The sequence below is a fragment of the Gadus macrocephalus genome, chromosome 5, assembly GCF_031168955.1.
Source record: "Gadus macrocephalus chromosome 5, ASM3116895v1".
Taxonomy (NCBI): Eukaryota; Metazoa; Chordata; class Actinopteri; order Gadiformes; family Gadidae; genus Gadus; species Gadus macrocephalus.
The window spans coordinates 19,880,690-19,908,660 of record NC_082386.1 but is presented as its reverse complement, the minus strand read 5'-3'; the positions used below and the strand labels follow the sequence as shown (position 1 = coordinate 19,908,660).

The window sequence follows — 27,971 nt, the reverse complement described above, 5'->3', positions numbered from 1 at the left end:
GCATGTCATTTGGTTGTATTTCCTATCCTAGAGCAAGTGCGGGGAAAAAAAGTGAAAAGTTATCTGTGGAGACAGACGTGAGGTTGGACCCAAGAACAGCACAGACCGAGACCTGCGTTGGAACGGTTCAATAGTTTATTGTCCAAAAAGGGAATCCAAGCTTACTGGTGACAGACAGGGGGCGAGCAGGCAGAGGGGTCAGGGGGACAGAAGGCTGTTCGGGTCACCAGGGCAGGGACGACGAGGACGGGGGCAGGGACGACGAGGACGGGGCAGGGACGACGAGGACGGGGGCAGGGACGACGAGGACGGGGCAGGGACGACGAGGACGGGGCAGGGACAAGCAGGGTCGAAACCAAGAAGGCAATCCTGGAAATAGTGCTAGAGAGCTTTTCATGCTGTTGAAGACAATCTGGAGGCTGAGTGGAAGGAGTGGGTTTAAATCAGGTGAGGGGACACAGGTGAAGGTGGTGGCACGGATGAGGTGGGCGGTGCAGGCGGGTGATCGGGAAGAGTACTGGCAGAGCTGGCAGTGGGATGGAAAGCCAGTCATTTCGCGATTTCTCATTCACGTGACCTAAATACAGCAGCAAGTGGCCACTGGGCGCAGTGTGAGGCTCCTACCACTAGGAGGTGGTAGTAAAATAAAAAAAGATAATAATCCAAAATTTCCGTGGGCCCCGCGCTGCCTTGGGCCCCACAAAGTCGGTCCACCTTACACACCCAGTCACAGACCATCCTATTCACTAAACAGGTGGTTCTCGTACCCTTAGGTGTACTTTGGTGTACTGCAGGGTGCATTCAGAAAATGTACAGTAAATAAAATGAAATTGAAAATCAAGAAAATGGAAAAGTGTCTGATATGTAGGAAGAAATTACTTGAATAGGATTCCCCTCTCCATGGTCTGACCCTCCCGAGGTGTTCTGCTTCATTACCCGGGAGCAATTAGCCAACAGTTGCATTAAGCACAGGCCCATGTTTCTCACTCAACTGTTAGAATCTGCACCCTTATACTGTTTGCAGTGCCAGATAGAACACACATACATTATTTATGTTCATTTTATTTTATCGCAAAATTGTACCAGTGAAGGGAGTACTCAGCCGAAGAAATATCTTAGAGGGGGTACAACTAGTATAAACGGTTCTAGAACCACTGCACTGAACTACTGATGAGGACACGGTGCAGGCTTAGGGGTTTGATTCCCACTGGGGCCACTTGTTGTCCAAGGTTAAGTAAGTTACTAACACACTTTGCATGAAAGCATCAGAGCCTTCAAGACCAGACATCATGCTCCCACGATGTAATGGGACCAGACATCAAGCTCCCACGATGTAATGGGACCAGACATCAAGCTCCCACGATGTCATGGGATTAGACATCGGCATAAAGTAAATAAAAAACAGATCTAAATTAGCTGTGCGATAACTCTGGGGCAATACTTTAAAATGTGCGCTGCCCCTCTGAAGATAAACAACATCATTGAAGGTGACGTATGAAGTATGAGTCTGAATTGAGTCTTGATGTCACGTGACCAGGGGCAGTTTCTTTGGTCTGAGAGAATATAAACACACCGTCATGCTGCATGCATCCATCGCATTCTTTATTGATTCATTGCTGTTAACTGATATTTCATTTGAAGGAAAACAATCGTTTATTTATTGATATTTACTATTTTTCATAGAGATCTAAGGACAAACCCCTCAGCACGACCAGCAGGAACATCACGAGAGCCCCCACCAGGTGGTGCATCTTAAAGTAGAACTTGGGTCATCTATTTCATACATTCATGTTGTCTCTAGCCAGCACAGCTCAAATCGTTTTCTACTCTGGTCCCAACGTCCCTTTGGTGTCTCTGGTGGACAGAACCTGGACACCGGCCCGGACCTCTTTGACCTCATCGACGGAGAGACCTCCTTTCCAATCCAACAGATCAGAACACAGTTTCTTAACTTTCCTGCAGCAGTGAGACAGAGAGAGAGAGAGACTGAATACTATAATCCTACCTTCAACAGTGTGCTGTATATACACAAACATTTGTCTAATTTTATTCTATTTTAGTAGAGAGAAGGAGAAGGATAAAGGAGATGTAGAGATGAAGAGATGAAGAGAAAGATGAAGAGAGGGATGAAGAGTGAAAGATGAATAGAGATGGATGTGTTCTGAGAGATGAAGAGATGGAAAGACAGAGAGAAGAAGAGGGAGAGAGCGATGAAGAGAGAGCGATGAAGAGAGACTAAGATGTTCTGAGAGATGAAAAGACACAGAGAGAAGAATAGGGAGAGAGCGATGGAGAGAGAGATTAAGAGAGAGAGATGAAGAGACACATAGATGGAGAGGGAGATGGAGACGGAGACCCTGACTCACTCCGACTGGCAGAGCTGCATCATCTCAGAGAGGGTGAGTTTCACTGAGTCCACGTCCTGGCTCTGGATCAGCTCCTCCACCTTCAGGAGCACATGGTTCTGTTGTCTGACACCAGGGTGCTATCAGAAACACACACACACACACACACACACACTGTAAGTAATGAGGTAGATAAAGCAGTAAGAAACATTGAGTGTGAAGTACTGTGCTGTACCCGGGCCCTCACCAGGTCTGAGAAGATCTTATGAAGATGTTGTGCGTCCTGAGTCACTTTCTGACCCACGTCACGACCCCATCGCTTCTCTAGATCCTTCTTCTTGGTGACGACCAGCTGGTACAGGTACAAAGTGCACACCCGCTCATAGGCCAGGTCAAGAGCCTCCTGAGAGAGAGAGAGAGAGAGAGAGAGAGAGAGAGAGAGAGAGAGAGAGAGAGAGAGAGAGAGAGAGAGAGAGAGAGAGAGAGAGAGAGAGAGAGAGAGAGAGAGAGAGAGAGAGAGAGAGAGAGAGAGAGAGAGAGAGAGAGAGCAAATAGATTGTCATTCATAAAACAGCTTACCCAGCAACTAACAGAAAGTTGTAGAAAGTCTCCCTCTACCTTCTGGACGTCTGGACAACAGCCTTCAGCCCTGAACATTTTCTGCATCTCGTTCAGCAGAAAATCCTCCTCTCTGCTCTTGAAATGTCCATTCAGGCGTTCCTGAGGGAATCCACAACCACAGGTTTTATGAACTGGTTATTGTCTTCTCACCACCAGACTTGCTATAACAACCATGCATGTATTACTGGAGCATCACTCATGTATTCTAGAAGGTCCTGGTCAGCACGGTATTAGTTGAGAACGTAAGTTGCTGGCTAACAACAGTAGCGGTTCTTCTCTGCACCTTGATGATCTTAACGAGAGCCTGTTCCATGGACGTCTGGGCGTCTGTCTCCAATGTCCTTGGTGAGGACAGGGTCCCCTCTGGTGGGAGGTCCCGGGTTCCTCCATCAGTGGAGGGTTGGATGTAGTTCCTGCAAAACAAGAACCTTTATTGATATACCGTGACACTTTCCTACCATGATACAATACATGTGTACAATACAGCAGAAGACATACTAGCATGCTTCAGACACGTTAACATCGGACATGCTGACATAGATCAGACATGTAAACTAAGTACACGCAAACATGGATCAGACAGGCTGACATCAGGCATGCCGACATGGATCTGATGCTCGCACATGCTAGCATGTAGCATGGCCCTTCACTCACACAAGGCCGTTGAGCGTGTTGAGTGTCTTAAGGCAGGTCTCCACTTTCAGCTTGGGATCTTTCTCGTATCTTTTCAGAAGTTTCTGTTTGGCCGTGTTCAACCTATAGCCAGAAGGAGGATTCATTTAGGCCTCTGGACAGCCAAAGAACCTGACTGCAAACAACTTAATAACAACGTTACCATGGAAACAACAAAAGTCAGGGAGAAAAGGGCGTCATACGTCTCTAGGAACTCCAGGAGTTTGGGGTTGCAGACCTGCCGGGTGAACTCCTGCACGTTCTCACTGATGGACCCCGCTCTGACAGTCGGTCCATCGATGCACTTCAGAAGAAAACAACATATTTTGTGTCCTCAATATATTCTGCTCATATGTTTCTACACAGTATTAATGTTATTCCAGTGTGCAGAACCGTCCTGTGTCCGCAGTACCTTAATGACGTCTTTGTGGAGATCCCAGGACCTCCAAAACTCTAATTCCAGGCGCTTAATGATCTCATCCAGAGAACTCTTGACTTCCTTCTGCAGTCAAACAAGACAAGATGAATCTAGGCCAGCCGGTCCTCTGTTAGTTTGTTAGTTACGTCAGAGGGATTAATTCAAAGGTATTCATTAAGTAGCATGCCATGGGACCTTTAAACCACCACAGTGGGGTAAATCCCCTTCCACAAGGTGCGGTCGATGGTCAGTACCAACATGCTCCAGGAGCCTCAAGGTTTCAGGAACCGGTGAAGAGGCAAACCCTGTGTGGGTGTTCTAGTTCCTGCAGCATGTCTTCCTACCTCCAGTGTGGTCCGGAGGGTTTGGTTGACGCATTCGACCGTCGCAGAGTACAAGTGCATGTCCACGGAACTCCTCTGTTTGCTCTCACTGAAGTCTGGGTCTCCCATGAACCCCAGACTGTGAAGACAAGATACAAAAAATAAACAAGATACAGGCAAGAAACAAGATACAGGTTCTATCTAAAGCTGCTGTTCTAACAACAAGGTACTATCTAGAGCTGAAGGTCTAACTACAAGGTTTCCCTGACTCCAGTTAAACATCTGCCAACTGTGGTGTATGGATGACATGTATGTATGTATGTATGTATGTATGTATGTATGTATGTATGTATGTATGTATGTATGTATGTATGTATGTATGTATGTATGTATGTATGTATGTATGTATGTATGTATGTATGAATATATTAACCAACGGGTGTTCATAATGTCATTGTATGTCACGTGTATGTGTTTGACAGGTAGCCACACCCACCGATGGTTAAATACATGGTTCTGAAAAGTGTGTGCGCTGCGGACAACCTTAAGTAAGTGTTGCAGAGCCACTCCAGGAGCACAAAGGCCTGCTGTGACGACGAGATCCTCTCGAGGAGGGCGTGCACGTGGTCCATCGTGAGGCGGTGGTACGACGGCACCAGACCGGCCAGGTTCTTGTACTTCTCGCGCAGAGGGTTCAGCCGCTGCAGCTCGTCGTGCACGGCCCACCTCACAACGTTCAGGTGTTCCCTCAGCAGCTCCGGGGTTAACACACCGTCGCCCCCTGGTGGCGGCGAGGGGAAGTGCTTCACCGCTGACCGCTTGATGAGGTCTTCGGCGCTGGCAGAGGCGTCCTGTTCCACTTTCAGATACTCGCCCAGTGTTTCTAGGTCCAGATGTTCCAGAGCGCGGGATGGGCCGTCAACCTGGGTCTCCTCTTCAATGCTCCGTCCGCTTGAAGTGTCGTCATCATGGGCGCTATCTGTGAACGGAGAGGAAAAGTGTCACATGTGGTGCTGTGTTCACACTTCTGCAGACCCCACCTCACCAGGTCGCTACGGAAGAGGATAAGGGCAACGCATAATTTTTTTTTCTGAATTTAATCTCAGAATTCTGAATTTTAATCTCAGAATTAAAGTCTGAATTCTGATTTTATTCTCAGAATTCCATAGTTCTGAGTTTAACATCAGAATTCTGACTTTGATCTCTGAATTCTGACTTTAGAGATTAAAGTCAGAATTGTGAGAATAAAGACAGAATTCTGACTTTAATCTCAGAATTCTGACTTTAAAGTCAGAATTCCATAGTTCTGATTTTAAAGTCAGAATTCTCACTTTAATCTCAGAATTCTGATTTTAAACTCAGAATTATGTCTTTAATCTCAGAATTCTAACATTAATCTCAGAATTTGGAGTTTAAAGTCAGAATTCTGAGATTAAAGTCAGAATTCTGACTTTAATCTTTAACCAACAGGTTTTACTGCCCCACAATCCTCTGCGCAGCAGAAGATACCTGGGTGGCCCTACAGGTGTGCTGATCAGTGACATCACCTTTAGTGTGTTCCACTTGCATTTATACTGTGTGCAACAGTACGTACTTTGTAAGGGTAGCTGAACCGCGGCCAGTGGTTCCAGGTCCAGATCGTCCAGAGCGCAGGGTGGGCCGTCAACCTGGGTCTCCTCTTCAACGCTTGTGTCGCTCCGGGCGATAGAAACGTCGTCATCATGGGCGCTATCTGTGAACGGAGAGGAAGAGTGTCACACGTGGTGCTGTGTTCACACTTCTGCAGACCCCACCCTTCCATCTCTGGACTTCCGAGACATGATGCATCGTGCTTTTATACTTCCTTGTCCTGTTCAAATCTGGAGGGACAAGGGGGCAGTTTAGTGCTTCCATCCACAAGTGTACACAAATCGACACGCAAATCCAAGGTCGAGCCATCTCCATTGAAGATATTCTGCAAGAGTAACGTAGGCCCAAGGATGTGATGGAGGTGGTGATTAAATCAGCGTCGACCGGCACATGGGGCGGGTACGGTCCTCCAGTTGAAATGACCTGGAAGTACTTTAGTGGAAGCCGAAAATGCAGTATGACAAAAATACCAGGATGTTGTACTACATCAGGTCGCTACGGAAGAGGATTAGAGCAACAAAAAAAATTCTTCCGATTTTAATCTCAGAATTCTGACATTAATCTCAGAATTCTGACTTTATAGCAGTGCCGGCGCTAAGGTGGCGCATTTTGGGGGCCGTGCCCCCCCTAGCGGTCATTAATGCCCCTCCTTCCACAGGTCATGCCGTGGCCAAAATAAATCCCTTTTAGTTATTCTTCTAATATTAAATGTGCAAACTGTAACTTAATAAAATAAAATAAATAAACGGGGAAATCGCATAATTTAGGTTGTGCATGCATAGCGGGTTAGGCTTGGTCAATGCTCATTGGTTGCTGAATAAATTGTGACATTTGATTCAACATAACGTTGAGCTGCAGCGCGCAGAATCCTGGTTTGAATCGAAAATAATATGGCGGACAGTTTCTCCGCCTATATCATAGACAGTTAGCCTGATTATCAACAAAAAATGGTTTTACGAAAATTGTTGACACGCAAATGCACAAGCGAATGGAAGGACACAGTACTTAGACGTTTCAGCAGCAGCAGGACTACTCGTCGCCTGCAACTCTTCTGACGGTAAACCGTTTGTTCATTCAACCTTTTTGAAGCCAGCCCTGGCTTTCTGTATATGGCCTTGTGTCATTTCTGCCTGGTGCGTGGCTTGTCCAATAGGCTACTTGCCTACACAATCACCTGTAGTGTGTCCCAATTGTATTTATACTGTGAGTGCATACGTACTTTGTAAGGGTAGCAGCAGTGCATACAAGTAAAACTAAAAAGTATGCGATTTGGAATGCAGCCTGCATCTTCCCTTACGAATGGAAAGGACATAATGACTAGAAGTCCTTTCGGCAGGAACATCAAAAGCGATGAATCGTCATGTCAATCGAAACGATTGACATGACCGACCATTTTTTTCGTACAATCAGACTCATAGGGATGCACTCTTTTTTTATGCACAAATTGAAAATGCGCATAATTGCTGATATGAATTTAAAATAGACAGTAACTATCCAAGGTTTACGCACCGTCGCCCCCTGGTGGTGGCGAGGGGAAGTACTTCCCCGCTGACCGCTTGATCGGCTCTTCTGCGCTGGCAGTCGCGTCCGTATCCACACCCAGAACCGCGGGAAGTGGTTCCAGGTCCTGATCGTCCAGAGCGCCGGATGGGCCGTCAACCTGGGTCTCCTCTTCAACGCTTGTGTCGCTCCGGGAGATGGAAGGGTCGTCATCATGGGCGCTATCTGTGAACGGAGAGGAAGAGTGTTCCAATATCCATCCTATCCGTACTTACTAGCCTAAGTTTGAGTACGTAGGGCGTTCCGATTCAGATCGGGCGAAAATAAGTGTACTGAAGGGACCCGGATGGTGTACTCAAAACGGTCAAATCGCGAAGTGTGCGATGTACTCTTTGCGTACTCAACGGCAGCCATTTTAGCTACGTAGCGGAAGAGGGCGGAGCCAGGCTGAGCCAAAGTCGTCGCATTTTTCACGTAGCCTGCATTAATAGTCATTTTGTAGTTTTTATAGTTTTATTAGCTTTTTATAGCTGCTAGGCGTAAAGAGTTCACCGTTCAAAGCGGGATGTTTATTGCGGGGGAGGAGCCGCAGCGGCAGTCGTGATCGTAATTTCCGGTTAGTGCACCACGGAGTACTCGATTTGGAACAGCACTGACATCTGAAAATTAGCGCACTAATGCCGCTTTTCCACTGCATGGTACCAGCTCGACACGACTCGACACGACTCGACTCAGCTCGCATTTTTTGCGTTTCCACCGCGGTACCATGGTATCTGGTACCTGAAGTGGCTGCTTTTTCTAGTACCTACTCGCTCTAGGTTCCAAGCGAGCTGAGCCGATGCTAAAAGGTGACGTCGGCAGACGGCCGGCGACTGATTGGCCAGAGAGTGTGACGAAGTCACGAGAGCGACATGGCAACCATGCTGGTAACATCCATAGCAGCGCCGCAGCCAACATGTTCCACTTCTCCAACTTCTTCAACATGCCAGCTAATAATAGTAATGCGATCGATGTCCTCCATTGTTGTTATGTGGGTTCTGTCCATGTGTGGGTTGCGTATGTGTTGTTTGCGTCGCGTACACAAATACGTCACGGCCCTTTCGCGCAGCCGACCCCGCCCACGTCCAGGAGGTACTATTTGCGGTGGAAAAGCACCCGTGCTGCTACCGTGTCGAGTCGTGTCGTGTCGAGTCGTGTCGAGTCGAGCTACATGTGCGGTGGAAAAGCGGCATTAGTGAGTGCGGATAGTGTACTTCGTTTAAGTGTACTCATGGAAGTATGGATATCGGAACGCGGCACAGGATGTTGTACTACATCAGGTCGCTACGGAAGAGGATTAGGGCCACATATAAGAAGAAAAAGAATAATAATCTCAGAATTCTGACATTAATCTCAGAATTCTGACTGTATACTCGGAGTTCCATAGTTCTGAGATTAAAGTCAGATTTCTGATTTAATCTCAGAATTCTGACTTTAATCCAGAATTCTGACTTTACGGTCAGAATTGTGAGAATAAAGCCAGAGTTCTGACTTTAATCTCAGAGTTCTGACTTTAAACTCTTTAAATATTTGTTTTCCTTCTGTAAATCCCTAATCCTCTTCCGTAGGTCGCTCTTCGCAGTTAGTGAACAAACTGTTTTTTATGCCCCACAATCCTCTGCAAAGAAAAGGCGTGGGTGGCCCTACAGGTGTGCTTATCAGTGAAATCACCTGTAGTGTGTTCCACTTGTATTTATACTGTGTGCGACAAATAATAATGACAGTAGTACTTTGTCAGGGTAGCTGCAGTTCGTACTACAAGTAAAACTAAAATATGCGATTTGGAACGCAGCCTGCATCTTCCCTTACGAATGGAAAGGACGTAAGGCCGTCCCAGAAGTCCTTTCGGCAGAAACATCAAAAGCGATGAATCGTTCGGCCGTTCACGGAAACAAACGATTGACATGACAGACCATTCTTTTCATACAATCAGACTCATAGGGATGCACCCTTTTTTATGCACAAATGGAAAATGCGCATAATTGCTGATATGAATTTACTGTTTTATATCCAGGCCAGCAAAGTGTTAGATCTCTGATTATTGTATAGGCCTATAAGACTGGTGCTGTTATTGGGCATCTTGCTGAGCTGAGCTGTTATTCTCGTACATGTCAGGTTTCGTCCTTTTCTCATCTTGTAGCCTTCGAGTTTATTTGCATGTAGAGCAGAGACGTGTCCCTCCAGATTTCCATAGTGGAGACGCGTTTTAATGCTTTAATTAGTCCTGAAGATAAGATCATTATAACTGATAATCTTCCCCTGGAAAAAAGGTATGGATTCTTATCTGATAAAGTTTGTTTCACTTTCATTCCTGAGCCTGCTTTTACTGACGGATACGATCCAGAGGCGGAACTCGGATACATCAGACGACAGATAAGAAAATGTTTGCTAATACAAATCATATAATATCATATCATATAAGCAATAACCTTACCTATAGACGCAGAGGCGTTGCTTGTTTTCCTCGAATCCATCGTAGTTGAATTCTCTTGAATTATCTTTGTTAAGGTCCGAAGTGTGGCTGTGATGTGCGCTCCCTGAGGTGTTTAAAGGGGTGAGGTGCGGGCCGTGCGGTGTTTATAGCGCAAGCGCATCACGGTATGCCGGGGGATTTATGTAGCGTGCTGCGTCCTGATTGGTAAACTTAGACCAGGTAGTTTCTCGGTCAACACTTAATAATAATAATAATAATAATACATTTTATTTAGAGGCGCCTTTCAAGACACCCAAGGTCACCTTACAGAGGTCACTTAGTGCGCCTAGTCAAACTCAATCAAAGTCGGTCATGGCATTGATATCCCAATTTAAATTCAAAGAACTTTATTCATCCGTTAGGAACTTCACATGTGGAGGAGCAGCCGGGTGTGTCTGTCCATACCCAACAGTAGGCTACATACAATAAGCAAACGCGTACACACGCGCATACACACACACACACACACACACACACACACACACACACACACACACCAAATAAAACATATTTGCTAAGCCTAGTGAATAAATAGCATTACCTCCATAGTGGAGGAGAAATAAATAAATAATTAAAAAAGATTCCAAGTATTAAAAACGAGAGGAGACCGTTTGAAAAGGGGTTCAACCATTCAAAAGTCGTATGAATGCCGGGACAAAGCTTGACAGAGCACTGTTTGCCCTTACTGTATGAGCTCTGTATATGTGGCCTGAGGAAGAGGCAATACTGGCTGTGTAGGCGTGTGACGTCCAAGGTGATTTGTGTTGCTTTTTGCTTAGTCCTTTTGTTGTAGGCATATATGAGTGATTCCTGCTGTTGTCCGATTATTTTGCTGCTCAGTTTGATTGTTCTGTTTAGTGGGTATATGGATGTTGGACAGTGCTCCAAACCAGGAAGTGAGGTTAAAGGTGATTATGGATTCAATGAAACATCTGTTGAATTCTAATAAGGTTGTCGCATGTATCTACAAAGGTCCACATCCCGTGACCGCAGTAGCCTACCTGAGTGGGGGGCTGGGGGCTTCCCCCAGCGCTCAGGTTCTCAGGTGCTTTCCCTCCAGTCCCGTCCCGTGGTGACCTGGCTGCACTCTGAAAGTCCCCGTGGTCCTCATTACAGGACGCAACACCTCTACACCTGAGCCCGTAACCGTGGTACATGCATGTGCAGTTACGTCGCTAGGGGCGCGAAACCAAGCATGAAAAACTAAATATTATATGTATATTATTTTTTAAATAAAAAATGACAGTAACAGTTACAAAATAGAAAGAATTTAGAAATTAATTATTGATTACTAAGAAAATAGCTAATACACACATGCCGTTTTAATGACATTTTTTGAATGGCTTCATCATAGCACCAATAAGGGACTTCCCCTAAATCCTCCTTACTAAAAATTAAAACATTATTTGCAGTAAAATTAGGAACAAGTTTCTTTAGGCCGTGTTGGAGTTCCAGAGAAAGGACCAAGTTCCCGGGTTGGAGTCCCGACTTGGGTACCAGAGAGACTGTTGATCTGATTTTAAATACAATGCACTGTCTAAAATGCTTTTTTTTAACTTTGCCTTTATTTTCTATATATTTTACTATATTTTTCTTTTACTTATGTATTAAATTTTATTGTATGACAATGTTTCTATGTCAAGAACTTTGAGTCGGCCTCGTGTATGAAAAGTGTTATATAAATAAAGTGGCCTAACGATGCCTTGCCTTGCCTTGCCTAAAACAAAGAGCGCATAGTTTTGCTCCTAAACAAATGTTTGATAGATACTACTACCATGACGAATGATTGGCTTGGTTCCAGGCTTGAAACTCGATTTGAAGAAACGTCAATGGAGAAAATGAATGGGAAATTTACTTCCGGGACCAGAAGCAAATTTGTGTAAGAGTGCTTTGTGTGAGGGTCGATCAGGTCTTGAGTCTTCATGTCACTTGACCAGGGTGGTTCCGTTGGTCTGAGAGAATATAAACACACATTGCTGCATTGATGTTTCGCAAACTTTATTGATTCATTGACATTAACTATTTACAATCATCAAATAAATGAAACCATATATAAAACAATAGAGCAGAATACATCAGAATGCATCATGGGAGTTTTTGTTGGCGATACTGTACCTGTACTGTACTGTAACTACCTTACTGTACCGACAGAGTACTATACCTGTACTGTACTGTAACTACCTTACTGTCCCGACAGATTATACTGTACCAGTACTGTACTGTAACTGTACCTTACTGTCCCGACAGAGTACTATACCTTTACTGTACTGTAACTGTACCTTACTGTACCGACAGCGATATATTGTTTGACCTTCTTCTGACAAAACATACTTATTGTAAGTCGCTTTGGTTAAAAGCGTCTGCTAAATTCCCCAAATGTAAATGTAATTGATAAATATACAGTTTCCTAGGTTAACTTACACGTTAACCTATTTAATGCATTCATATTGTCTTCAGCCAGCAGAGTCTTCTAATCTGGTACAATCGTTAGAGTAGAGTCGCTGGTCGCTAGTTGGGGATACATGAGAACAATGTTCTGGTCTCTCTGGTGTTCGGCACCTGAACTGCTTCCAGGACCTCCTGTACCTGAGCTCCAGAAAGGCCGTTCCACTTCAACAGAGAAGGCAACAATTTCTTAGATTTCCTGCAGCAGTGAGACAGGGAGACAGAGAGACAGAGAGACGGATAGACAGAGAGAGAGAGAGAGAGAGAGAGAGAGAGAGAGAGAGAGAGAGAGAGAGAGAGAGAGAGAGAGAGAGAGAGAGAGAGAGAACAGAGACAGAGAGCGAGAGAGAGAGAGAGAGAGAGAGAGAGAGAGAGAGACAGAGAGACAGAGAGCGAGAGAGAGAGAGAGTGTTGAGAATTAAATTGTCTTACTTCGTTTTTTAGACCTTTTAATAAAAAAAATGACATTTGCATTTTTAATACTGCATTTCCTACATTGTATCTTGTTTTACTTTCTGAACTCTATTAATGTAAAGTAACATTTTCAATGCCAAAAAAGCCTGAAGCTTGGGAGAGAGAGAGAGAGAGATGAGAAGAGATAGAAAGAAATTAGGAGTGAGAGAGACAAAGGTGAATAGAGCTACACAGACACAGAAAGAAAAAGAGATTAAGATAGAACAAAAATGCAAAGGGATAATAGATGGGAATACAATAGAAAATTATCGATTAAAAGATGGAGGAAGAGAGACGGAGACATAGATGAGGAGATATGAAGAGAGAGGTTAAGGGGGGGTACAGATGGATGAAGAGAGATACTGTGACAAAGGTATATGTCTGACACATATAGATGTCCTCTATAAGTCCTAGTCTACCTTTTCAATTTGTGTTTGTTTGATGCTGACTCTTGTTTGTCCTGCATGCTTCATGTATTTTAATGCTTGAACTACTGAATACTTGTATGTGGTTATAATTAATGTTTTATCTGTTGCTTTTCTATGTTCTTTTTTAAACTCTTTCTGTTATTTGCTTATTTGCTTTTTAGGGAGCCTATTGTTACATCTGGCCAAGGACTGCAGATGGAAACTAACCTTCTGGCTAAATCTGGCATATTTACAGAAATGTCTATTAATATGCACTGTCCCTGTCAAATAAACAAACAAACAAACAATATGGAGATATATATGGAGAAATAGAGACATGAAGTGAAAAGCTACAGAGAAAAAGGAAAGAGACGAAGACAAGAAGAGAGATGAAGAGATACAGAGATGTATAGATGCAGAGTGGTGAAGAGAACCAGAGAGATGTAGAGATACAGAGAGATGAAGAGGTACGGAGAGATGAAGAGATATAGAGAGATAAAGAGACAAAGAGAAGCAGAGAGATGGAGACAGATAGATCAGATATGCTAACATGGATCAGACATGCTGACAGGCAGAGAGTTGAAGAGATGTTCTGAGAGATGAAGAGGGAGATGAAGAGACAGAGAGAGAGAGAGAGATGGAGATGGAGATACTGTAGAGGACTCACTCCGACTGGCAGAGCTGCATCATCCCAGAGAGGATGATCTTCACTGAGTTCACATCCTGGCTCTGGATCAGCTCCTCCACCTTCAGGAGCACATGGTTCTGTTGGCGGACACCAGGGTGCTGTCCCACACACACACACACACACACACACACACACACACACACACACACACACACACACACACACACACACACACACACACACACACACACACACACAGACTGTAAGGACGGATTAAGCAGCACTGTAGTACTGTTCTGTACTCAATTGTCAAATCACATGAACGAGTACTGAACTTAGTACCTATTTGCCCAAAGTGTACCAAAGTTAATGTTAAAGTTGGTGGGTAGCATGGACCTTGTAACAGTGTAACAGGATCATCCAGACACACTCCCACGCTCATTCGTCTTTGTCCACACACTGATAGGAGATTTCCATGCTCCAGACGTCGGACACGAAGCCCTGCGTTACACGACGGTCGGAGCAGGGCTGACTGCGGTGTGTGGGGCCCTCACCAGGTCTGAGAAGGTCTTATGAAGATGTTGTGCGTCCCGAGTCACTCTCTGACCCACGTCACGACCCCATCGCTTCTCCAGCTCCTTCTTCTTGGTGACGACCAGCCGGTGCAGGTACAAGGTACTCACCCGCTCATAGGCCAGGTCAAGAGCCTCCTGAGAGAGAGAGAGAGAGAGAGAGAGAGAGAGAGAGAGAGAGAGAGAGAGAGAGAGAGAGAGAGAGAGAGAGAGAGAGAGAGAGAGAGAGAGAGAGAGAGAGAGAGAGAGAGAGAGAGAGAGAGAGAGAGAGAGAGAGAGAAGTAAAGCAAATAGATTGTCATTCATAAAACAGCTAATCCAACACCTGATGTTATTAGGACACGGATTGATCAACAGCTGAGGTCCAAGCACACGAGGGAGAAGATCCAGTGAAAGTCTCCCTCTACCTTCTGGACGTCTGGACAACAGTCTTCAGCACTGAACATCTCCTTCATCTCCGTCAGCAGAAAATCCTCCTCTCTGTCTTTGAAATGGCTTTTAAGGCGTACCTGAGGGAATCCACAACCACAGGTTATTCTAGAAGGTCCTGGTCAGCACAGTTTTAGCAACAGTAGCGGTTCTTCTCTGCACCTTGATGATCTTAACGAGAGCCTCTCCCATGGACTCTCTGGCGTCGGTCTCCAATGTCCTCAGTGAGGACAGGGTCTTCTCAGCTGGGAGGTCCTTGGTCCCTCCATCCGTGGAGGGTTGGATGTAGCTCCTGCAGAACAAGGGCCTATTATTGACATACTGTGACACTTTCCTACCATGACACAATACTTGTGTACAATACAGCAGAAGACATACTAGCATGCTTCAGACACGTTAACATCGGACATGCTGACATGGATCAGACATGTAAACTAAGTACACGCAAACATGGATCAGACAGGCTGACATCAGGCATGCCGACATGGATCTGATGCTCGCACATGCTAGCATGTAGCATGGCCCTTCACTCACACAAGGCCGTTGAGCGTGTTGAGTGTCTGGAGGCAGGTCTTCTCTTTCAGCTTGGGATCTTTCTCGTATGTTTTCAGAAGTTCCTGTTTGGCCGTTGTGAACCTGCAGCCAGAAGGAGGACTCATTTAGGCCTCTTGACAGCTGAAGAACCTGACTGCAAACAACTTAATAACAACGGTACCATGGAAACACCAATAGTCAGGAAGAAAAGGACGACATACCTCTTTAGAAACTCCTGGAGTTTCAGGAAGCAGACCTGCCGGGTGAACTTCTGCACGTTCTCACTGATGGACTTCGCTCTGACAATCGGTCCATCAATGCACTTCAGATAAAAAGCATATTATTTATCCTCAATATATTCTGCTTATATGTTTCTACACACGTGTGTACATATTAACGTTATTCCAGTGTGCAGAACCGTCCTGTGTCCGCAGTACCTTAATGACATCTGTGTGGAGTGTCCAGGACCTCCAAAACTCTTTAGATTCCTGGTGCTGAAAGATCTCATCCAGAGAACTCTGGACATCCTCCTGCAGTCAAACAAGACAAGATTAATCTAGGCCCGCCTGTCCTCTGTTAGCTTGTTAGTTACGACAGAGGGATTAACTCAAAGGTAGCTGAGCATTGGAGAGTTGCGGGTTTGGTGGCCTGTCTGGGATTAATAATATCTTAATAATTAATAATATTAATAATAGCATATCTTATCTTGATTAGGTCTGTAGCTATACTGGACAAGATGGCTTGTCCAGTATAGCTACAGACTAAACCACCACAGTTGAGTAAATCCTCTTCCACAAGGTGCGGTCGATGGTCAGTACCAACATGCTCCAGGAGCCTCAAGGTTTCAGGAACCGGTGAAGAGGCTAAACCTGTGGGGGTGTTCGAGTTCCTGCAGCATGTCTTCCTACCCCCAGTGTGGTCCGGAGGGTTTGGTTGACGCATTGGACCGTCTCGGTGTACAAGTGCATGCATAAACCGTCCACGGGACTCCTCTGTTGGTTCTCACTGAATTCCGGGTCTAGCAGGAACTCCCGACTGTGAAGGCACAATAAGATACAGGTTATATCTAAAGCTGCCGGTCAAACTACAAGGTTCTATCTAGAGCTACAGGTCTAACAAGGTACTACCTAGAGCTGCAGGTCTAACAACAAGGTTCTATCTAGAGCATTGGTTCTCAAAGTGCGGCCCGCGGGCCAATGGCGGCCCGCGGAATCATTCCTGGCGGCCCGCAATTACATACGTTATGGATTTCGACGTTACCGTGAGACTGGTGTGACCGGTAGACAGTGTTGTGTGTAGGGCGTTACATACATATATAAAAAAACGGGTGTACATGTGTAATTTTTATGTCATGCGTATGTGTTTGACAGGTAGCCACACCGATGGTTAAATACATGGTTCTGAAAAGTGTGTGCGCTGCGGACAACCTAAAGTAAGCGTTGCAGAGCCACTCCAGGAGAACAAAGGCCTGCTGAGACGACGAGATCCTCTCGAGAAGGGCGCGCACGTGGTCCATCGCGAGGCGGTGGTACGACGGCACCAGACCGGCCAGGTTCTTGTACTTCTTGCGCAGAGGGTTCAGCCGCTGCAGCTCATCGTGCACGGCCCGCATCACATCGTTCAGGTGTTCCTCCAGCAGCTCCGGGGTTAACACACCGTCGTCCCCTGGTGGCGGCGAGGGGAAGTGCTTCACCGCTGAGCGCTTGATGAGGACTTCAACGCTGGCAGAGGCGTCCTGTTCCACTTGCAGATACTCGACCAGTAATTCTCGGTCCATATGATTCAGAGCGGGGGAAGGGCCGTCAATCTGGGTCTCCTCAGCTCTTGTGGGGCTCAAGAAGGTGGAAGCGTCGTCATCATGGCCGTGTTCTGTGAACGGCAAGGCAAAGTGTCACATGTGAAGCTGTGCTCACAATTCTGCAGACCCCACCTTCAACCTCTGGACTCGCGAGGCATGCTTCCATTATTATTATTTTTTAAGATTTCATTTTCAATGTTTTATCCTTTTTATTGAGGAGTGAGTAAGACTGGATGGAATGGGAGAGAGAGGACTCTGGTCAGCAACCCTGGTCGCTGCGGTTAGGACTAGGCCTTAATAGTATGCCCTCTACCCGGTGAACCACCGGAGAGCTCCCCATCCTGCTTTCATACTTCCATGCCCAGATTCACATGTGGGGGGGACAAAGGGGCAGTAGATGGCTTCCGTCCACAAATGCAAACGAATCGACAGCCGAATCCAAGGTCGAGCCATCTTCATTGAAGATATTCTGGAAAAGTAACGTAGGGCAAAGGATGTGATGGGGATGGTGATTATATCAGCGTCGACCGGCACATGGGGCGGGTACCGTCTCTGAGTGGGGATGCGGATCATCAAGGATCTTTCAGAGCAAGTAGTACCTTAGTGGAGGCCGAAAATGCAGTATGCCAAAAATACCAGAATGTACTACATCAGGTCGCTACGGGAGAGGATTAGGGCCACACATAAGATTTTTTTTTTTCAGAATTCTGACTTGATTCTGAGATTAACGTCAGAATTCTGAGAATAAAGTCAGAATTTCTTTTCAGAACAAACAATTTTTTCTTCTGTAGGTTCTTAATCCTCTTCCGTTGGTCGCTCTTCGCAGTTAGCAAACCAACAGGTCTTTCTGCCCCACAATCCTCTGCGCAGCAGAAGATACGTGGGTGGCCCTACAGGTGTGCTAATCAGTGAAATCCCCTGTAGTGTGTTCACTTGTATTTATACTGTGTGCATACGTGCTTTGTAAGGGTAGCTGCAGTGGGAAGTAAAACTAAAAAGTATGCGATTTGGAGTGCAGCCAGCATCTTCCCTTACGAATGGAAACGACGTAAGGCCGTCCCAGAAGTCCTTTCGGCAGGAACTTCAAAAGCGATGAATCGTTCTTTTCATACAATCAGACTCATAGGGATGCATTCTTTTTTTATGCAAAAATAGAAAATGCGCAAAAGTGCTGATATGAATTCACTGTTCTATATCCAGGACTGTTAAGTGTTAGACCTCATGATATTGTATTATTTTATAGGTCTTTAAGACTAGTGCTGTTATTGGGCATCTTGCTGAGCCGAGCTGTTATTCTCTTACACGTCAGGTTTATTCCTCGTCTAGTCGTACATTGCCTTCGAGTTTACTGCATAAATGCGTTTTCATACCAGGTGTGATCACAGCCACAAATATATAGGTAATTATAGCTATCACTCTTTATCTGATATGATAGATTATAATATAATATAATATAATTTCCTCGTTTGAACATTCTCCACGTCTATCAGACACAAATATATCGTGTAATAAATTATCGTTTTATTAATTAGTTCCTGTTGGTTTTCGTGCCGTACGGATGTCTGTCTGTATGTCCGTGTTGCTTCACACTCACTGTAGTCCTGAAGATAAGATCATGATAACTGATAATCTTATCTGATCAACTCTGTCACTTTCATTCCCGAGCCTGCTGACGGATACGATCCAGAGTATCCGTCACATCAGAGGTCAGATAAGAAAAAGTGCGCTATAACCTTACCTATAGACGCAGAGGCGTTGCTTGTTTTCCTCGAATCCATCGTAGTTTAATTCTCTTGAATTCTCTTTATGTTGGGATTTTGAGGTCCGAGGTCCGAAGTCCAAGTGTGGCTGTGAGGTGCGCACCGTGCGCTCCCTGCGGTGTTTATAGCGGTGAGTTTCCCGACCTGCGGTTTTTATAGCTGTGATGTGCGTTCGGTGTTTACAGCAATGAGTCGCGGGCCCTGCGGTGTTTATAGTGCATCACGGTATGCCGAGGGATTTTCCGAGTCCTTAGTTACCTTTGTTTCCTTATGTAGTTGGCGTGCTGCGTCCTGGTTGGTATGTAGCCTACACAGGTTGTTTCAGTGGGCTAAACACTTGTTGCGCTAAGTCAAAACCATTCAAACAAATATATAAAACTCAAAGTTGGTCATGGAGGCATTGTTATTCTAGTTAGGTTGACGCATCCATAAACAACGATCAACATCCCGTGACCTCAGTACCTGAGTCCCCCAGCACTCAGGTACCGGTACTCAGTCGCTTTCCCTCCCTTCCCGTCGTCATGGTGACCTGGCTGCACTCTGAAAGTCCCTGTCGTCGGACCCACCTCTTCACCTCAGCCCGTAACCGTGCTAAACGCATGCGCAGTATGTACATTACTTCCCTACGGACGCCAAACCGAGCATGAAAAACTAAATATTATACTTAATAACAATAACAAAATAGACAGAATTTAGAGATGAATTATTGGATAAAAAAGAACATAGATTATACACAGATGCCGTTTTAATGACATCATTTGAATAACAGCGACAATGAGGGACTTCCCCCAAATCCTCCTCACTATAAATAAAAAAACATTATTTGTAGTAAAAAAAAAAGGAATGGCGTTTGAGGCTTATAGAGCGTGTAGTTTCAAAACTTCCACAGGGACTGATGGTCAACTTCTACCACTGCGCAGTAGAGAGCGTACTCACCTACGGACTACAGGTGTGGTTCTCCAGCTGCACCAGGGCAGAACAGGAGGCCCTCCAAAGAGTGGTCAAGGCTGCAGGGGAGGGTCATTGGGAAGACCCTCCCAGAGATCTCAACAGTCTTCACCTCCCGCTGCCTACGCCGGGTGAACAACATCCTACAAGACTGTAACATCATGGTGATATGACCCGGTGCACACATTTATTTTGTGCCCATGGACAGGACTTCCAAGCGCGCGGGGGGGGGGGGGGGGGGGGGGGGGTTGGGAAAAAAAAAACGAATCGCGTTGTCATGTTTGCTACGGTGAGGGTTTCGTATAATTTAGTTAATTAATTAAGGACGCCACCAGAGGGCGCCCCCGACACATTTGCCACCCTAGGCGATTATTTATTTTTTCTTCCTCCATGTGCCCCCTGGCGCAGTCTGGGCCCCGGTGCAGTGCACCGCTTGCACCGTCGATATTTACGCCACAGAGTTCCACCCAGCGCACCATCTCTTCCAGCGACTGCCCTCTGGACGAAGATACCGTTCCATCCGCTCCAGGACCAAAGGACTGACCAACAGCCTCTATCCACAGGCTGTCAGACTGCTGAACGAACAACCTAGCCCCCCATAACCTAGTTATGATTTACTAACCGGTTACACATGTACCCGTGCACACCCCTAGTGTGAGGGTCGATCAGGTCTTAGGCAGCAGTCTTAATGTCACTTGACCAGGGCAGTTCCGCTGGTCTGAGAGAATATAAACACACATTGCTGTATGGATGCATCGCAAACTTTATTGATTCATTGACATTAACTATTTACAATCATCCAATAAATAACAACAATAGAGCAGAAGATATCAGAATGCATCATGAGTTTTTGTTGGCGATACTGTAACTGTACTGTACTGTAACTGTACCGACAGCGATATATTGTTTGACATTCTTCTGACAAAACATACTTATTGTAAGTCGCTTTGGTTAAAAGCGTCTGCTTAATTCCCCAAATGCAAACGCAAATGATAAATATACTGTATCCTATATTAACGTGTATGTTAACCTATTTAATGCATTCATATTGTCTTCAGCCAGCAGAGTTTTCTAATCTGGTACCATCGTCAGACTAGAGTCGCTGGTCGCTAGATGGGGATACATGAGAGCAATGTTCTCATGTATCCCCACAATCATGAGAACATGATTGTAAATGTTCTCATTTACAATCATCCAATAAATAACAACAATAGAGCAGAATATATCAGAATGCATCATGAGTTCTTGTTGGCGATACTGTACCTGTACTGTACTGTAACTGTACCGTACTGTACGACAGCGATATATTGTTTGACATTCTTCTGACAAAACATACTTATGTAATGGTTAAAAGCGTCTGCTAAATTCCCCAAATGTAAACGTAAATGATAAGTATACCGTATCCTAGGTTAACGCGTACGTTAACCTATTTAATTCATTTGCATTGTTTTCAGCCAGCAGAGTTTTCTAATCTGGTACCATCGTCAGACTAGTGTCGCTGGTCGCTAGATGGGGATACATGAGAACAATGTTCTGGTCTCTCTGGTGTTCGGCTCCTGAACTGCTTCCAGGACCTCCTGTACCTGAGCTCCAGAAAGGCTGTTCAACTTCAACAGAGAAGGCAACCATTTCTTAGATTCCCTGCAGCAGAGAGAGAGAGAGAGAGAGAGAGAGAGAGAGAGAGAGAGAGAGAGAGAGAGAGAGAGAGAGAGAGAGAGAGAGAGAGAGAGAGAGAGAGAGAGAGAGAGAGAGAGAGATAATATTACAGTCCTACTTTCCTTGTGTGTTGAGAATTAAATAGTCTTACTTTGTTTTTTTGACGTTTTAATGAAAAATAAGGTAGGTTTTACTTTCAATACTTTATTTCCTACATTGTATCTTGTTCTACTTTCTGAACTCTGGCAATGTAAAGTAACATATTCTGTGACAATAAAGCCTGTTCAATTTTGAGAAAGAAGGAGAGGGCGAGGTAGAGAGATCAAGATGAGAAGAGATAGAAAGGTATTAGGACTGAGAGAGACAAAGCTGAAGAGAGATATAGAGACAGAGAAAGAAACAGAGATTAAGATAGAAAATATAAAGGGATAAGAGATGGAAATACAAATGAGAATTATAGATTAAAAGATGAAGATGCATAGAGATAGAGAGAGTCAGAGACCGAGTTTAAAGGGAGGTACAGATGGAGGAAGAGAGATACAGTGAGATAGACACATGGAGATATGCATGGAGAAATAAAGAGAAAGAGAGAGAGGAAATTGACAAAGACAAGATGAGCGATGAAGACTAACAGAGACGAAGAGAAACAGATGAAGAGATACAGAGAAATTGAGAGATACAGAGATATTACGAGTCAAAGAGAGGCAGAGAGATGAAGAAAGAGATGAAGAGAGATGTAGAGAAACAGAGAGAGAGATACATAGAGATGAAGAGAGAGATGAAGAGAGACGAAGATGGAGACCCTTTAGGGGACTCACTCCGACTGGCAGAGCTGCATCATCTCAGAGAGGGTGAGCTTCACTGAGTCCACGTCCTGGCTCTGGATCAGCTCCTCCACCTTCAGGAGCACATGGTTCTGTTGTCTGACACCAGGGTGCTGTCACACACACACACACACACACACACACACACACACACACACACACACACACACACACACACACACACACACACACACACACACACACACACACACACACACACACACACACACACACTGTAAGTACTGTGGTAGATAAAGCAGTAAGAAGCATTGAGTATGAAGTACTGTGCTGTACCCGGGCCCTCACCAGGTCTGAGAAGGTCTTATGAAGATGTTGTGCGTCCTGAGTCACTTTCTGACCCACTTCAGGACCCCATCGCTTCTCCAGCTCCTTCTTCTTGGTGCTGGCCAGCTTCAGCTGGTACAAGGCACTCACCTGCTCATAGGCCAGGTCAAGAGCCTCCTGAAAGAGAGAGAGCAAGAGAGAGCGAGAGCGAGAGCGAGAGCGAGAGAGAGAGAGAGAGAGAGAGAGATTGTTACAGCTGAGGTCCAACCACACGTGACCTCAAGATACGGAGATCCAATGAAAGTCTCCCTCTACCTTCTGGACGTCTGGACAACAGTCTTCAGCACTGAACATCTCCTTCATCTCCGTCAGCAGAAAATCCTCCTCTCTGCTTTTGAAATGGCTTTTCAGGCGTTCCTGAGGGAATCCACAACCACAGGTTTATTGTCCTCTCAGGTGAATTTAGTGTAACACGATGAGCGTAGCTGCTGGCTAGCAACACTACAACGGTAGCGGTTCTTCTCTGCACCTTGATGATCTTCACGAGAGCCTGTCCCATGGAGGTCCTGGCGGCGGTCTCCAATGCCCTCAGTGCGCGCAGGGTCTCCTCCGCTGGGAGGTCCCGGGTCCCTCCATCAGTAGAGGGTTGGATGTAGCTCCTGCAGAACAAGAACCTTTATTGATACACGGTGAAACTATCCTACAATATATATTGTACATATATATTGTGTCTATTATCGATACAAAACATGCGTACAATACAATACCAGACATGCTCACATGCTTCAAACATGTTGACGTCAGACATGCAACATGGATCAGACATGTTAACATGGATCAGATGCTCGCACACTCTAGTACAGGGGTGCCCAAGTAGTCGATCGCGGTCTACCAGTCGATCGCCGACAGATCGCAAGTCGACCGCGAGGGGTGAAAAAAAAAAAAAAAAAACCCCCACTGAAGTCCGCGTAGGTCCACGATACAATCCCCCCGTCCCCGTCCCCCCCGTCCCCCCCCCCCCCCGTCAACAATTGTTCTCTACCCCCCCCCCCGCTTGAAGGTAGGTTTGCTGGTAGATCGCGGGAGGTTGGCTACTTGAAAAGTAGATTTTGGGTCAAAAAAGGTTGGGCACCCCTGCTCTAGTATATAGCATGTAGCATGTAGCAACTAGCATGTAGCATGAGGCATTGGCCTTTACTCACACAAGGCTGTGGAGCGTGTTGAGTGTCTTGAGGCAGGTCTCCACGGTCATCTTGGGAGTTTTCTCGTATCTTTTCAGAAGTTCCTGTTTGGCCGTTGTGAACCTACAGCCAGAAGGAGGACTCATTTAGGCCCCTTGACAGCCGAAGAACCTAACGGCAAACAACTTAACAACAAGCATCCTGCAAAGCCACAACGGTACCATGGAAACACCAATCGTCAGGAAGAAAAGGGCGACATGCCTCTCTAGAAACTCCTGGAGTTTGGGGTAGCAGACCTGCCGGGTGAACTTCTGCACGTTCTCACTGATGGACTCCGCTCTGACAATCGGTCCATCGATGCACTTCAGCAAAAAAGCATATTTTGGATCCTCAATATATTCTGCTCATATGTTTCTACACAGTATTAACGTTATTCCAGTGTGCAGAATCGTCCCGTGTCTGCAGTACCTTAATGACGTCTGTGTGGAGTTCCCAGGACCTCCAAAACTCTGATTCCTGGCGCTTAAAGATCTCATCCAGAGAACTCTGGACGTCCCGCTGCAATCAAACAAGAAAAGATGAATCTAGGCCAGCCGGTCCTCTGTTAGTTTGGTAGTTATGACAGAGATTAACTAAAAGGTAGTTTAGCAATCGAGAGATGCGGGATTGATGGCCTGTCTTTGATTAATAATAGTATAATAAGTACCATTTTATCTTGGGGGTGTTCTAGCTCCTGCAGCATGCCTTCCTACCTCCAGTGTGGTCCGGAGGGTTTGGTTGACGCATACGACCGTCTCAGAGTACAGGTTCATGTCCACGGAACTCCTCTCTTGGTTCTCACTGAAGTCCGGGTCTCCCAGGAACCCCCGACTGTGAAGGCACAACCAGGGTGTTAAGGTCCACAGATACAGGATCTAACTAGAGCTGCAGGTCTAACTACAAGGTTCTGTATGTATGTATGTATGTATGTATGTATGTATGTATGTATGTATGTATGTATGTATGTATGTATGTATGTATGTATGTATGTATGTATGTATGTATGTATGTATGTATGTATGTATGTATGTATGCATGCATGCATGCATGTATGTATGTATGTATGTATGTATGTATGTATGTATGTATGTATGTATGTATGTATGTATGTATGTATGTATGTATGTATGTATGTATATGTATGTATGTATGCATGTATGTATGTATGTATGTATGTATGTATGTCTGAATGCGTTTACTTGCGTAGTTTGTGTGTCGTGTGCCTGTGTGTGTACGTGTGTGCGTGTGTGTGTTTGTGCAGACAACCTTAAGTAAGCGTTGCAGAGCCACTCCAGAAGCACAAAGGCCTGCTGTGACGACAAGATCCTCTCAAGTAGGGCGTGCACGAGGTCCATCGCGAGGCGGTGGTACGACGGCACCAGACCGGCCAGGTTCTTGTTCTTCTCGCGCAGAGGGATCAGCCGTTGCAGCTCGTCGTGCACGGCCCGCCTCACGCTGTTCAGGTGTTCCTTCAGCAGCTCCGAGGTTAACACACTGTCGCCCCCTGGCGGCGGCGAGGGGAAGTGCTTCACCGCTGACCGCTTGATGAGGACTTCGGCGCTGGCAGTGGCGTCCGGATACACACGCAGAACCGCGGCCAGTTGTTCCAGGTCCAGACGTTCCAGAGCCGGCGGTGGGTCTTCATTCTGGGGCTCCGTCTGCACTTTGGTGGATGTCTGCGAAGCGGGGGCGTGGTCATGGTCCGCTGGTTCTGTGAATGGAAATGAAAAGCGTTTCCGAGAAATCACACACACGAGCAGTGCGTCTGTAGAGAGCTGCTGGTTTGTCTGTGTGTCTGTTTTTGTCCTGCCAGGCCAGGCCGGTTTTGACATCCTGATGGGATTTAAACCCAGCTCCAAGCTGTGGACTTGACCCGTTTGGATTCACACCCAAGTCGCTCTGAGCAATGTGAGTGTGACGACGCAATTCCTCTGTGTTTTAAGCCCGCCATCAACTGGTCATTAGAGACCACCTGCTTGTCAGAAATAGACGTAGACATCAACGCATGTGCACACACGCATATAGAGAGGAACGCACCCACGCACGCACACACGCACACACGCACGCACGCACGCACACACACACACACACACACACACACACACACACACACACACACACACACACACACACACACACACACACACACACACACACACACACACACACACACACACACGCAGGCACACACAAAGACAAACAAACACGCATATATCTGTGGAACACACCAGAAACAGCCTTACCGTCAGAAGCAGAGGTAGCCGACCTACTTTTCTTCCACCATGGAACCATGGCTGTCTTCTTTTGTTTATTTATTTGCAAAGAAAGATATTTTTTTCTTGCCGCTCTCGGGATGATTCGGTCCAACTGCTGTCGTGCAGTAAATAACCTCCTGCGCTTCGGGCTCCGGCTGTGCTTGTGAAGGATATCTGCATCAGCCGACCATCCTTTGGATATCCCGAAGGAACTTTCGGTTTGTAGAATGAGCTCGATTGCTGCGTCCTGATTGGTTAAGGACTGGAAAACAGCCTCCACGTGCACGCCCTATTGATCCGAACACACACACACACACACACACACACACACACACACACACACACACACACACACACACACACACACACACACACACACACACACACACACACACACACACACACACACACACACACACACACACGGAGGAGAAAGTCACAGCCCAGCAGCAGTGGGAAACACAGGATAAGATGCAACAATAAAAATACAAAGTATACGAATGAAAACGAAAATAGATGCTAAGGTAAATGCTAAAGTAAAGACAAACAGGACAAACAGGGCAAAAAAAAAACTGACGATATAAAACATATAAATTATAAAGGATATGCTATGGTATGCTGTGGTATATGAAGCAGTTGGGAGGGAGTGGAGAGGAGAGGACCGGGGGTACGGGACCAGAACGACAGCTCCGCAGGCAGCACTACCTCCTCCTGGCCACCTGGCGGATGTACCGGTGTGCGGTAGTCTGGGCTGGTCGGTGCCAAGCTGGAGGAGGAACGCACTGGAGGCGCCATCTACGCTCCGGTGTCCGAATGTGTTCCCTGAACGCTCCGGTGTCTGAATGTGTTCCCTGAACGCTCCGCTCCACCCTCGTCGCTCCCCGCTCGACCGGAGGTCCGTCCGGCTCCCCCATGAGGAGACACCACCAGACCACCTTCACTAACCCCGGCAGGGGTCCCGAGGCCCGCAAGGTCCCCGGGCCAGCGGAGAGGTAGGCTTATAATGTCGTTCAGTCTTAAGTCAAATATACGCCTTTAGTTAATGATTAACTTGTCAGTATCCAAAACATTCATTTATTTGTGTAAGTCTAAATTGATCATTAACCAAACATGATTGAAGAAATACACTCCTCGATGTCAGATTACTTGTTGAATGACAAAGATGAAGAAGCCCTGAAGCAATACCCAAAATAACAACATAAGCTACAATTCCTACATGCACATGTCTAACAAAATATTATCAGGAACTTAACCAACCTTGTCAACAACAACTAAAGTAGCCTATAAAGAATGATAATGGACTTACATGAATTATGTTATCCTAACTGAACCGATCAGCGGTCTTTAATCAAATACTATCCCATAGTGGCCGGCGGTAAACTCTGCAATGATTCTACATTTGTATATTAAATGTATATTAATGAAGACTAGTACAGGTTGGTATTGATACTGCTAAAACCAGTAGGCCTATTACTGATCAGTGACCACCATGTTCCCTTACAGGAATACAGACCATCATGCAGTCGCTAGTAAGTCATTTAATGACACCCTACACTGGTTTTATATAGCCTACTGGTTTCTAGTAAACACACAGCAAACTAGTGGCTTATACAGTTGAATAGCTAATGCATAACTAAGGTTACATTACAACAATTAAATGTCTAGCTCATGTTGAATGGCAATTATTTCATGAGTAGTTCAAGTTGAATAATTAATGTGCAGCTGATCTTAACTAAA

The 27,971-nt window shown here is 45.7% G+C and overlaps 2 protein-coding genes across 7 annotated transcripts; both read right to left on the bottom strand.

Annotated features, from left to right (window-relative positions):
* Positions 1-1,575: 1,575 nt before the first annotated feature.
* Positions 1,576-19,494, bottom strand: LOC132457269 (uncharacterized). Of its 4 annotated transcripts, XM_060051485.1 has the most exons (14): positions 19,025-19,494; positions 17,145-17,357; positions 7,518-7,733; positions 5,974-6,111; positions 4,923-5,358; positions 4,401-4,518; positions 4,051-4,140; positions 3,842-3,942; positions 3,621-3,722; positions 3,250-3,379; positions 2,964-3,065; positions 2,593-2,748; positions 2,367-2,485; positions 1,576-1,956 (listed from the first exon to the last, which is right to left on the bottom strand). In XM_060051485.1, exons 1-14 carry the CDS (start codon positions 19,062-19,064, stop codon positions 1,824-1,826), a joined length of 2,094 nt encoding a protein of 697 aa, XP_059907468.1. In that variant the 5' UTR covers positions 19,065-19,494; the 3' UTR covers positions 1,576-1,823. The 4 variants fall into 4 exon arrangements, with proteins under 4 accessions (XP_059907468.1, XP_059907470.1, XP_059907469.1 ...); XM_060051487.1 differs by lacking the exon at positions 17,145-17,357 and having other exon boundaries at positions 19,025-19,492; XM_060051486.1 differs by lacking the exons at positions 17,145-17,357; positions 19,025-19,494 and adding an exon at positions 9,982-10,145.
* LOC132457298 (uncharacterized) lies at positions 12,081-26,548 on the bottom strand. Of its 3 annotated transcripts, XR_009525598.1 has the most exons (13): positions 26,223-26,548; positions 25,246-25,690; positions 24,693-24,810; positions 24,409-24,498; positions 24,202-24,302; positions 23,962-24,063; positions 23,289-23,418; positions 23,075-23,176; positions 22,781-22,936; positions 22,469-22,587; positions 20,885-21,635; positions 12,278-12,383; positions 12,081-12,135 (listed from the first exon to the last, which is right to left on the bottom strand). XR_009525598.1 is itself a non-coding variant. In XM_060051533.1 (11 exons), exons 1-11 carry the CDS (start codon positions 26,269-26,271, stop codon positions 21,500-21,502), a joined length of 1,548 nt encoding a protein of 515 aa, XP_059907516.1. In that variant the 5' UTR covers positions 26,272-26,548; the 3' UTR covers positions 20,738-21,499. The 3 variants fall into 3 exon arrangements, 1 of the variants encoding a protein (XP_059907516.1); XR_009525599.1 differs by lacking the exons at positions 12,081-12,135; positions 12,278-12,383 and adding an exon at positions 20,738-20,862 and having other exon boundaries at positions 21,258-21,635; XM_060051533.1 differs by lacking the exons at positions 12,081-12,135; positions 12,278-12,383 and having other exon boundaries at positions 20,738-21,635.
* Between the last annotated feature and the right edge of the window lie 1,423 nt (positions 26,549-27,971).